The following is a 13,117-nucleotide window of genomic DNA, read 5'->3' as shown; positions in this document are numbered from 1 at the left end:
TATCTTTGTCCAGATTTGTTCTTTTACAAACCAAGATCAATGTTGTTCCAATACAGTTGGCTTGAAGGATAATGACTATTAAATAATGCAAAATAATAAGAAATTGCACCCATGATAGCTCTTGTGGTCGCTATTGGCTTTTGTATAGATTAGATGCCTAGAATAGATATAGATGTTGCCGTAGTATTTGTTGAAATTCTTGAGACAATGAATGCAATAGTGTTTTGAAAAGAAAGGTGAATGATCTTCAAAGTACATTAGAGTGGAGAATGCATTAATTTGTATGTAAATATTCATTAAAAAAATGTGGTTAATTATTTGTAATATGAAGTTGTATAGATTTGTAGCAAAACTAAATATAGATTTTGCCTTCGAGCCTATTAAACTGACAAAGGTTAGAATCCTTCACATATAGTTTTCCCATTGTTTTAAATTTTCAAAAAAAAAATTATTGTATTCATTTTTATTACCTACAATTCTTTCTCTTTTAGTTTATTATTGCTGGGCTAATTAGGCTCTTATGAAATTTGATTAACTTTAAATTTGATAGGCCAAAAATGTATTGACCACTTGTGATAAATTAACCAATTAATTAGCTAAGTTAATTAATTAATTCAATTTGCATGCAATAAGCATGTGATAGCACAAACAAATCACCAAATAACTAAATGCAGCGGAAATTAAATGACACGGGTGATTTGTTTACGAATGGAGAAAACCACCGAGGCAAAACCTCACCGGGTGAATTTAAGGTCACCACTCTCGAGAATCCACTATTATCAAAACAAACGGTTACAAGTAAAGGAATTTCAGTACCTTATACCAACCTACAATTGAACCCTTACCCCAATACCTAATTGGACTTGTTCTGTCGTGACAATCTCTCCTTTCAATGCACAGCTCCTAATACGTGTCTAACCAATAGATGCGCAGATCCTAGTACGTGACTTAATCACCAACTTGAGAAAGATGTTGGCTGCAAAGTTCTTCAATTCATCACACGATGAAGATCACGAAACTCCTTGGTTACAAAACCCAACGGCGTACAAACACAGCAGCTTCTTCAAGAGAAAGATGAATTAGGGCACATGTCTCCGGTTCACAATATGCTTGTGAAAAACTTTTGCATTAAGTTGCATCAGTTGTGATGGCCCTTAAAATAATCCTTATATATGTTTAGGGTTGTGAGAAAAGAAAGTCCAAACATCTATTCATAGATTGGAGTGAAATCAACTCTGAAAAACTTATTTTCATAAATCTCGATAGATAGCTTATCTGTCGAGAAGCTGTCAAGCATCGGGCTTTAGCAGTCTTTTAAATCTCGATAGATACTAGCTGTTGAGCTTTAAAATTCAGCACTTCTTCACTTGTTTCTTGAACAGACTTTGCATGGTTTTAACACTTGAACTTGAAACTTTGTTCCTTGAAGCATTAAACACATCCTAGATCTACCAAATTACAAGTAAAGTGCGTTTTGTCAAATGATTAGCCAATTACATAAAATATTGACATATGTTCCTAACATGATTTATATATGTCCTAACAAAACTCATATTTCATGTTTATTAGAATTTAGAGGCGTGTGTTTAAAAAGAATAGATGGGATTCTAGAATGATGTTTAGGTAAAGTTTTGAAAATCCTTTATTTTTTATGATGGCATAATAGTGTTTTGGGTCTAACTATGGTGGATAGGATGTTTAATCCTAAGGAGTCACAATTATCAGACCTTGCAAGTATCAAACTGACCTAAGTTCATCTTTTGGCCTTTTTTCTAAAAGCCTTTCTAAGTATTTAGATTCATCTAGATTAATTTTTCTTTAATGCAATCACACATTTGTTTTATCTCTATTACTATAAATATATGTGGTTTTAAATTTGTGGTTTTGTTAACACGAGCTGGCCAGCAGCTGTTAATAAACCAGCTTTAGGCCCCACTTGCATAGGAAATTGGTGGAGATTCACTTTTCAGATGAATTTATTTTAGCTGTGAAGCTTGGTTTCTCTAATAAATATATGACAAAAATGCCCCTTTAACACACCTTTAACACATTTCCCTCCATTTCACTTTTATTTCCCACCCAATTTATCAGTATTTTACTCATCATCTCCTTTCACTTTACCATTATCAAACCCACTTAAAATAAAAAAAATAAATAATAAATAAAAAAAAAGAAAAAAAAAGATGAAGAAAAGTTCAAATGTTCAATGAAGGATTCAGCAATTATTTTGCAAGGTACAATAATTTTATTTTATTAGATTCATATTTATTTTTTAAAATATATTTGAATGAGGTTAATCTTTATGTTTAATACATGTTGTATATTATAGCACCAATAGATGAGAATTTAGTTGTGAGACTCATCAAGTTGTTAAAAGAAATTGTTGTGTACTCTTGAAAGTTCTATATGTAATAAATAAATAAATAAATAAAAAGCTTCCTAGACCAATATTATAGGTACAACAAAACATGAAATCTCAAGTACTATATAACCCAAGTAACATATAAGAATATGTGCTCTGAAATTTAAAATATACACACACTTACCTCCTGGCATGACTCTGTCCACAAATAATAAAAAAGGCTCCACAAACAATATTAATATGTAGAATTATTTAACATGAAATTCATTGTGCCTGTGAAGTAGGAAAATGCATGGGACAAATAATTTCTTGAAATGCTTGCTCAAACTAGGTAAAGTAGAGCACTTGTAAGTCATATGCCAAAAAAAAAAAAAAAAAAAAAAAAAAACCAAAGTGGGTGGAGCTTTGGTAAAAGATATAAGTGGAAAACTAAGAAAAGGGCAAAAGAAAAAGTGAATTTTTTTCTTCTTTCATATTAACATGGAAAAACTAAGGGCATAAATAAATGTTGCAGGAGATAAAATCTAAGAAAAAATGGGAAGAATTGTAAATGTGGTGCTGTGAAATTATGTTGTTCTTATTTTTATGCTGGAGCACATAGCATCTAGTCATTATCTTATTTTATTTGTATCATGTTTTTTTCATTTATTCTAAAATATGATGTGGATTGTTTAAATCTTGTTTTAATATAGCACCAATGGATGAGAATTTAGTTATAAATGAGACTCATCAAGATGGTAAAATGAATTGTTTTAACTTAAATGAATTACTTCAAGAATGAACTTTTATTTTATTTTATTTGTATCATTTTTTTCATTTATCCTAAAATATGATATTGAATATTGATTGTTTTAATCTTGTTTTAATGTAGCACGAATGGATGACAATTTAGTTGCAAGTGAGATTCATCAACTTGTTCCAATGAATTACTTTGACTTATATGAACTACCTCAAGAAGTTACTATTATTTTTATTTTATTTGTAATCCATATTTCATTTAACATATAATATGATATTGATTTTTATTTATTTATTCTTGTTTTAATATAGCACAAATTGATGATAATTTAATTGCAAGTGAGATTCATGAAAATGTTTCAAGGAATTGTGTTGGGTTAAATGTGTTTCCGAATGACAGAAAAAATAATAACACATGTGGAGGGAAAATAATTGATTGGAATGAATGTCCAATAGATGAAACGGGGGTTATTGAAGAATACGAGGATATAAATTTAATAGAAAATGAATTTGAGTCTTTTGTTGGTCAATGTTTTCTTAGTGAAGAAGAAGTTTTCATTTTCTATAAAAATTATGCAAATCAATGGTTTTACAATTTGAAAAGGTCGTTTAGAGAAAAAAAAAAAAAAAGGAGAAATAGGAAGATGTAGTTTCTTTTGTTATCGGGAAGGTAGACAACCACTAAAATAGTGGATCCATCTAAGGAGCAACAAAATAGGAAGTCTTTAAATGTGAATGCAAAACTCATTTAACTATTGTATTGCAAAAGTTCATAGACATTTTCCCAAAAGAATGGCATGTCACTATTTTTGTTGTCGATCATAATCATGAATTGTTGTCCCCTTCGAGAGTACGATTTCTTTCAGCCAATCGAGTTATCACCGAAGATGATAAAAATTGCATTCTCTTATACAAAGAAGTTGGACTTTCAGTTAGAGAAATAATATGTGTTATAGAGCTTAAGAAAAATGTGAAACATGGACATCTTCCATTTTTTCAACAGGATATTTGTAATTTTTATGTGAAAATGAGAAAGATGCATGCTGTCAATGATGCCATGGATCTCTTACAATTTTGTAAAGTTGCTAAAGAAAGGAATTCTAAGTTTCAATATGCATTCACAACCAATGAAGAGAAAAGGTTAGAGCATATTTTTTGGTCGCACCCTCATAGTTTTGGTTGGTACCAAAAATATGACGATGTGGTTGTTTTTTATACTACTTACAAGGTAAATGCTTATAATATGCCTTTTGGTATTTTTGTTGGTGTCAATAATCATGGAAAGATGATTTTGTTTGGTTGTGCACTTCTTCGAAATGAAATAACTAGTACTTTTCTATGGTTAATGAAGGTTTATCTTATAAATTTGTACAATTATTTTTCAATTTTATTTAATTAATTAGTGTTATAATATTAGTACATATCATTCAAAATGTTTACATATTCTAATAAATTTTTGTTTAATTAGCAGAATTTTGCATGTTTAATAAAGAAACAACCCAAGGCAATTTTGATAGATCAAGATCCATGGATTACGAAGGCAATATCAAAAGAATTACTACTCACAAAACATGTCTTTTGTATATGGCATATTACCGCTAAATTTAGTGGTTCTTTGTAATCAATATTTAAATTGGTGCACAGAATTTTACAAGTTAGACTCATGTGAAGAATTTAAGGGTCAATGGACTCAAGTTATGGAAAAGTATGACATGCTTACTAGTAAGCAAGTAATTAGTTTATATCAAATCAAGTACTTTTGGGTACCATGTTACCTTTATGGACATTTTTTTGGTGGAATGACAACTAGAAGATGGGAAAGTATAAATGCCTTTATTAAACGATTTGTTAGTTCTCACATAAACTTGATCCAACTCATTAAACAAGTAAGTCCATACTTACCATTGATTTCTGTTGTTGTATAATTTTAAAATTTTTTTTTTTGGTTAATATTTGTAGTCTTTATGTGTCATATAAAAGTTTTTAATTTATTTTATTATTTATAATCTTAGGTTGATCTTGCCATTGAAGATATTGAGCAAACACAATCACATGATATAATGTTAGAGACATTTAGAGGTTCTTCTCTAAGAACATTATCACCGATAAAAGACCAAGCACACAATGTTTTGACGCCTTATGCTTTCAAAAAAGTTCAAAAGGAGTTTGAAAGAGCAACACAATATTCAGTTCATCAAGAAAACCATATGAATTTGTGCTACAGTATTATAAAGATGAAAATAGTCAAAAGCACAAGGTCTTATGGAATGGTGAGATGACTAATTGTAGTTGCAAGCATTTTGAATTTTGGGCTATACTTTGTTGTCACATTCTTAGAGTATTCCTTCACAAAGATTGTTACCATATTTCACCATTGTATTTACCATCACGTTGGTGTTGTGAAACCTCATTAAGTGAAAAAGAATTGCTAGTGTTGGATGATGAAAATTTAGTAGGCAAGGAAAATGTGGTTAATGCCAATGTTAATGGTGTGATTGATGGAGATTGTTTCATTAATTTTCCTCTGCTATCAAACACAAAAGGTTGTCCAAAGTAAAAATGAATGAAAGATGGAAGAGAATTAGGAAAGCAAAAGAAGTGGCCTTTGCAAGAATGTTGGTCATAATATCTCTATGTGTCCGGAGAAAGAGACTTGTACTCCTCAAATGGTGCAAAACAAAGGAAAACATGTACTTCAAGTGAAATGGGATTGAATCCAATATTTTGTTTGAAATGTTAGGTAGAAGCTCTTGAACTTGTATAACAAAAATTGTGACAATATTATTTTTGACAATCTTATAACATTGCTTCTTCCCTCACTATGACAATATTATGCCATTGTTAATTGATGCTTCTCTTGGTTTTTTTTTTTTTTTTTTGGGTGTTATATTTTCATTTTGACAATATTATATCATTGTACTTAAATGTTTTGGTTAGCTAAGTACTCTTATTAATTTTGATCAGTTGTGATCATGATATTTTAAATTGTACTAATTATGATTAAATATTCTTGAAAAATGAGCAGCAAAATTAAAATAAATAAATAAATAAATAAAATTGTAAGACTACAATTGCAAATTAACCCTTAAATTTTATATCAAATCAACAACAATGAAAGAAACAAGGGAATTTTAATAAATAAGAAAGCATGTATGATAAAGTCACTATCTTCAAGGAATATTTGCCCTTGCACAAAATTGTCAAGGATAGAATGAAATTTTCCAGCTCTTAGTGGTCGTGGCTTGTATTTGGTTTTAGATAACAAAGGCCATTCATTATGTGAAATGTAAAATTACTTTTTAAGCTTTGATTCCTATCACATTTTACAAAATTTAAATTACATTGAATAAGTACAAGTTTGCTCTTGATGATTGCTCTTTATTTTTAGGCTAAGACACTGATCAATTTTTTGAGTAGACAAGAATCAATCCCTAAATCTATTTATCATTAATAGATGAAGTTTAAAGATTAATTTTCCAACAAAGAAATTTGGACCTTAGATTACTACCATAAAAGATAATCTTGTTTTTTAAGATGGTGGAATTAGAAATTTCTGCCCCTTAACCCCTAACATCGTCCATGGTCCATTGTCTATTTCTATTAATTTTATAGAATCGCCCCTCTTCATATTAGAAAGAAAAATTAAATAAACACCCATTCAAGTATTAATGTCCTTTTTTTTTATTTTAATATTTAATTTTTCCTCATATATATAATTCATTAATTTAATATTTTCTTTGCCTAATTGAATTTAGAACATCTAACGACTACTTTAAATATTATAAAATTTGTTGTGAAAGTATTATTTTTATAATATTTTTGTTTTAAAAATATTAGCATTACTTTAAAAAAGAATAAGAAAAAAAGAAACAGAACCTAGCATCACTGAAAGGAAGGAAAAGATGCTAAAACCAAAAAACAAATAAGTCAGAAGACTCAACTCTCAATACTCAAGATAAAGTTGTTTAAGGTGAGGCTTAAGTAGTGGTCAAAATTAAAGAGCATTTTAGTCCAGTTGTAAAATGATTTGACTTTCTCCATCTAAACTGACACACGCTTAATACATTTCCGACCTTTTCAAACTCCTTAAAAAAACATGAATAGTTTATTCTAATTTTTATCATATTAACGTGTTATATAACACCAGTTAACAACACCCTTAATATGTATGAGAAAATTTTTTATTCTCATTCTATAAATTTATCATCCCTCCTACTTGAAAACATGAATAAAAATACCATGAAATTACCTATATTAATTTTTTTATTAAAAAAACTCATAAATATTAAGGGTTTTAAAGTTATAAATACATATTGTTTTTTTATTTTATTTTTATTTATTTTTATTATTGTTGAAATATGTAATTTTTAAGGCCAAATATCAGTTCAATAATAGTAATAACAGTAAAAAGTATTAATTCAATCATTTATAGAATATAACAAGAGTAATAATACGAAGAAAAAAAATTTTAAATTAAATAAAAAAAAAAAGGCAAAGGAAAAAGATTACAAACCATAGAAAACCGTGGAATGGAAGAAGTCAATAGAATTGACAAGACAAACTTGAATCAGCTTTCCTTTTTAATATTGTTATATTTGTTAGCGACGTGTGGCTTACAAAAACAAAACAAAGAAAAAAACAATTTAAAACACAAAAGAGAGAAGTGGACAACAAAGAGAGGCATCGAAGGAAGGACAACACGACACACAAGAATAAAAGACTCTGGCCGTGGCAGAAGCATAGGAGAGGACGCGAAACCCAGAAGAAGAAGAAGAAGAAAATAGCAGAAGAAGGGGCGAGTGGGTAGCTTTCTTCACGAGACCAGTCTCCGGCAACATCGTGAGCGACGAGGTACAAAACCCATGTTTTTTTTTTCTGAGTCGAAGTTTGTTTTTGTTTAGGATTAGGAAATCAGTTCTACCCGAACTTCTTAGCCGACCTTTCTCTCATATATAATATATATATATAACCCCAATAACCCACTCAGAGACACACAACAATAATCGAGTTGTGAAAAACAAAGCCCTAATATTATGTATTAATTCCCTTCTAGTTTTTGTCGCTGCAGCTGCCATGGACTCCGAGGATTACATGTACGACAGTGACGTCGAGGAGACAACCTACGACGATGACGATCCCTACTACTACAGCGACAAAGAAGAGGAGAACATAGCTGTTGGTGACGATGACGATGAGTCAAGAAGGAACAAGAAGGCAAAGCAAAGTTACATTGTATTGAAAGAATCAGATATCCAACAACGTCAAGAGAACGATATCACCGAGGTATCCAATGTTCTTTCCATATCAAAAGCTGCCGCGACGGTGCTTCTCCTAAATTACAATTGGAGAGCGTGTGACGTTCAAGATGAGTGGTTTGCTGATGAAGAGAGAATTAGAAAAAAAGTAGGTTTATTTGAAAAACCGGTTTTTTTGCTGCCCAATAAACTTGGAAAAGTTGAACTAACTTGTTCTATATGTTATGAGAATGTTCGTGTTTCTATGATGAGTTGGGTTAGTTGTGGTCATCCCTTTTGTAGGGAGTGTTGGGAGAAGTATGTGAGTGTGGCAATTATGGATGGGGTTGGATGTTTGACATTGAGATGTCCCGAACCGTGCTGTAACGCGGTGGTGGATCGTGATTCGATTGATTTGTTTGCTAAAAAGGAAGATAAGGAGAGGTATTCGCAGTATTTGATAAGGTCTTATATTGAGAGTAATAAGAAGTATAAGTGGTGTCCGAGTGCGGATTGTGAGTACGCAATGGAGTTTTGTGAAGGAGGTGACGAAGAGTGCTATGATGTTTGTTGCCATTGTAACAATGGGTTTTGTTGGAATTGTATGGATGATGCACATAGGCCAGTGGATTGTGAGACTGTGGCTAAGTGGCAATTGAAGAATAGTTCTGAGGCTGAGAATACAGCATGGTTGTTGGTCAATACAAAGCCATGTCCAAAGTGTGGAAAACCCATTGAGAAGAACCAAGGGTGCATGCACATGACATGCCGGAAACCTTGTGAACATGAGTTTTGCTGGATGTGCCTTGGAACATGGAAGGAGCATGGTGAGAGAACAGGTGGGTTCTATGCTTGTAATACATTCCAAAAGAATAAGGAAGAGGGTAAGTATAATCAGGATGAAGATATCAGAAAAAGAGCTGAGAAGCATTTGGAAAAGTATACTCATTATTACGAGAGATGGGCAGGCAATGAATCATCAAGGAAACAAGCTGTTAAGGATTTAAAGCAAATGCAAAATGACTACATGGTAAGACTTAGTGACCTAAGGGGGGCAACTACGCTCGAGCTTAAGTTCATTACAGAGGCCTGGTTGCAGATAATTGAATGTAGGAGAGTGCTTAAGTGGACATATGCATATGGGTATTACCTCCCTGAGGATGGAGACAAGAAAGCAAAATCAAAAAAGGGGTTCTTTGAGTACTTGCAAGGTGAGGCAGAGTCTAATTTGGAAAGGCTTCATCATTGTATGGAGAGGGATATACATAACTACCTCAACAAAGAGCATCCAGAAGAAGAATTCAAAAATTTCAGAGCAAAGCTATCCGATCTTACCACAGTGACACGGAATTACTTTGAGAATCTGGTTAAGGCATTGGAGAATGGCCTAAAAGATACTAGCTTTCAAGAGGCTTGCAGTTCGCAAGAAGCTTGCAGTTCACAAGAGGCTTGCAGCAAGATAAATAGTAGGACATCAAGAAAGGGAGAAAGGACTAAGGGTAAGAGGAGACCTTAATCAAAAATATTCAATAGAATATGTTTCTTTGAACAAAGAATTCCATAGTAAAAAACAGTACTAAGCAATTTTCGTATGACTTCAGATATATGTTAAGTATTCTTTGTAATCGATCAAACACATTCTGGATTGATTTATTGTTATTTTTACTATATATTTATCATTTTTATGGAATCTATTGTGTTTCTTGTCTTATACCACTTGATTATTATGTTCAAGATCATTGGCATTGTCTGATAAGTTTTCAATTTTATTATCTTGATCATATACAATGTGAACTTGCAAAATGGGCATCTATCCTTTTTTAGTTACCTTAAACCCTATATTTGCTTGATATTTGTATGGGAAGTCGAAGATTTTTCTTTTTTCTTTTCAAAATATACACACAGTTTAAACATATATAATTGACAATTTTGCCAAAAAATAGTTGAGATTGTAAAACAAATACACATAAAAGTGGCTTGGTCAAAATTCTTCAATAGTATAGGTTGAAACTCGATTTTCGAGCATTCTCAACTATTAGCAGTAGGTTGTACTTCATGACATAATACTGTGAAAGACAAGTCCTTACTTAGCTTATGTATTTGGAACAATGAAATAAGATGCAAGCAAAGCATTGTAAATGCATGATTGATTACACCCTCTTGGATGTGGGATTGTGTTAGAATTCACTTAAAACTTCATTTTGACAGAATTACCTGTCTGGAATAACGCTCAAATCAACAAACTTGGCATAAAATCACTTGTATGCTGTGTATACAGAGACGCTATATTCTGGATGATGTTGCAACATTGGCAGACAATTGAGTTTATCAAGGAGGAAGTATATTGCTTTAATTCCAAAATTAATTTTACTGCCACATCTGTAACAATACCTAGTAGACCAGTTGTGCAATGTTCTTAGTGATAACTTCTACAGCAAAGTTGGAGCATACATATGGACAGAATCAGAAACAGGTTTTGAAGATTTCTGAACAAAAGATTAAGGAAGAAGAATAAAGAAATTTCTTTAAGATACCCTCATCATTATTATTGCAGTATAATACAAAGTCCAAAAACAGAGTACCCAAAAACAAAACCAAAAAAAAAGGAAAAAAAAGAAAAAAGAAAAAGGAATCTTACATGTTGAATGAGATTACGAAGATTAATAGGCTGACTGCTACTGGACATGCAATCCCTTTCTTCATGTATGGCTTTTAATACTCTCGCAATCCAAAAGTCAGATTGAAAGCTGACTTGTCCAGCCTCTCGACAGCTTCTAAAGCTTCTTTAATCATCATCTCAAGTCCAAACCAAGAAAATTCAAATTGTTTGTTTCAAACCAATGTGACACATACGAGCCTCTCTCTTCTTTCAACTAGCTTTACAACTAATCTCTTCCCATCTTTTCTTTAAGGAGTTATGCCTGGAACATGAGGGATAGCTGGCTCAGGCTTCTTTATCTTTTCCACCAACACAGCTTGAGTGGTTAGAACTACACCCGCAATTGACACTGCATTTTGAAGTGCACACCTTGAAACACGACAAGGATCTGCAACTCCAGCACTGAGAAGATCTTCGTATCTGCCTGTCATTGCATTGTATCCAGTTTGCCAATTACAAGTTCTAGTCTTCTCTACAACAATTTCTCCATCGACTCCAGCATTAGAAGCAATTGATTTTGCAGGTGCAAGGAGAGCCTGCAATTCAACATTAGCAACAGTTTCTATGATCAGAGCAGTAAATGTCCACAAAATTAAGGTCCTAAAAGATGTTAAAAAACCAAAAGATGAAAAATGAAAATTAACAGTTTCAAATTTAAAGCTTAAGAATCTAAATTTTACATTATCTGGCTGAATTCTGAACTAACAAACAAATAAAAAGTAAAAACACCCAAGAAACAATTTAAGAAAAGGGGAGGCCTCAAATGAGGGACAGGATCTTTCACTCACTGTTATTTGCAGTAGCAAATATGCTAACTATTTCTTACCAATTGCTGGTATTATAACTACTGCCAGTTTGTTGTTGACACATGCAGACCCAATCCATAGGATCAAACACCTTTTCTGACAATTTTATCCGGCAATCTCCGTTCTGGGCTGTGTCCAATTTATGTAACATGGCACCAGCGATCTTTAAAAACATTTTAATTGATTACTCCTCCCAAAACAAAATATCAGTATGGTGATAAGGGATCTTGTCTGTTATAACAAATGAGGAAAATCTGATTGTGTATATACATCATAGATTTAAGGGTTTACTGGTTCAGTATCTAAATTAAATAATCAATGAGCCTAACAGATTTGTAAAAAGGTCTATAAAACTCAATTAAATAGGCCCACTAACAGAATTGTTCAGAAGCTGCTTTTGCAGCAATTCATTCTTAAGGCATCTCTTATATTATTGTTGATGATTTGATGAATTTACAATAATGCAAGGTCCTGTACTATTTTTATTTTTAATTTCTCTTCCCTGTCCTGAGAACAGGTCTCTCAAAATTTGAGGAAGAAAATAACACCAGATATTACATGTAGGCCACCTTAGAATGTTCCTGGTCAGATCTTGTCATCTGACTGCTAGTAGAAGTCTGCTTAAAGTGCAAACTGCCAAGGGTTAGCCCCTTTTACACCTAAAGCAAAATATGTTTCAAAAAGCGCACTTTTTTCACTTTCCTATGAAGCTCAAAGTGTGCTTTTTGCACTATTTTTTGTTTAAAAAGATAAACATATTAAACATAACCTTTAAATCTTAATACTATTTATATGAGCCCTTGATTTGTTATGCAATACTAATCGTGTGGTATGATGCACTATTTATATGATATAACCCCTCTCTCTTTCTTCTTGAACCAATGGCTACTTCTTCTCCCCCTTTTTTAACCAGTCTTTCTACCTCCTGTCTCTCCTGAAACCATATCCTTTTTTTCATGAAAAAAAAAAAAATATATATATATATATATATATATATTGTTTTCGATGCAGGACAGTCTAGCCTTCACCACCTAGTTGTTTAGTGATAACTGATAACTTCTACAGCTGTATTTAAATTTCATAGGCCATTATGTAAAATGCTAGGTTTAATTTTTATATGATTAGATCTTATCAAAAAAAAAAATTATATGATTAGCTTATCAATTGATAGTCATATTTTTTAATTTTTAAAATTTACTATATTAATTTTTACAGAATGCGTTTTACTTCTATAAGGTGCAAGGCTTAGGAGGCCTTTGCACTCAAGTATACCTCATTATTTGATTAACACTGATCCCACTCTGACTAAAAACAAAGG

The 13,117-nt window shown here is 31.8% G+C and overlaps 2 protein-coding genes across 9 annotated transcripts in view; one reads left to right on the top strand and one right to left on the bottom strand.

Moving 5' to 3' along the window:
* The first annotated feature begins 7,731 nt into the window (after positions 1 to 7,731).
* LOC126706546 (probable E3 ubiquitin-protein ligase ARI5) lies at positions 7,732 to 10,047 on the top strand. Of its 2 annotated transcripts, none has more exons than XM_050406079.1 (2): positions 7,732 to 7,951; positions 8,169 to 10,047. In XM_050406079.1, the coding sequence occupies exon 2, from the start codon at positions 8,174 to 8,176 to the stop codon at positions 9,848 to 9,850; it is 1,677 nt and encodes a 558-aa protein (XP_050262036.1). In that variant the 5' UTR covers positions 7,732 to 7,951; positions 8,169 to 8,173; the 3' UTR covers positions 9,851 to 10,047. The 2 variants fall into 2 exon arrangements, with proteins under 2 accessions (XP_050262036.1, XP_050262035.1); XM_050406078.1 differs by having other exon boundaries at positions 8,154 to 10,047.
* Positions 10,048 to 10,832: 785 nt separating this feature from the next.
* The window catches only part of LOC126706540 (chaperonin 60 subunit alpha 2, chloroplastic-like), an 84,462-nt gene continuing 82,177 nt past the window's right edge, over positions 10,833 to 13,117 (bottom strand). For all 7 annotated transcript variants that reach the window (XM_050406066.1, XM_050406069.1, XM_050406071.1 and 4 more), the window contains one exon: positions 10,833 to 11,529. In XM_050406066.1, the coding sequence (XP_050262023.1) occupies positions 11,242 to 11,529 (288 nt within the window). In that variant the 3' untranslated portion in view covers positions 10,833 to 11,241. The remainder of the gene's footprint in view (positions 11,530 to 13,117) is intronic.

This window comes from Quercus robur, chromosome 11 (assembly GCF_932294415.1).
Source record: "Quercus robur chromosome 11, dhQueRobu3.1, whole genome shotgun sequence".
NCBI classification, from domain to species: domain Eukaryota; kingdom Viridiplantae; phylum Streptophyta; class Magnoliopsida; order Fagales; family Fagaceae; genus Quercus; species Quercus robur.
The sequence above is the reverse complement of the archived record's forward strand: the minus strand, read 5'-3'. Positions and strand labels throughout refer to the sequence as shown.

Coding starts and splice junctions, on each gene's coding strand:
- LOC126706546 (XM_050406079.1), top strand. CDS start 8,174: ATGGACTCCGAGGATTACATGTACGACAGTGACGTCGAGGAGACAACC.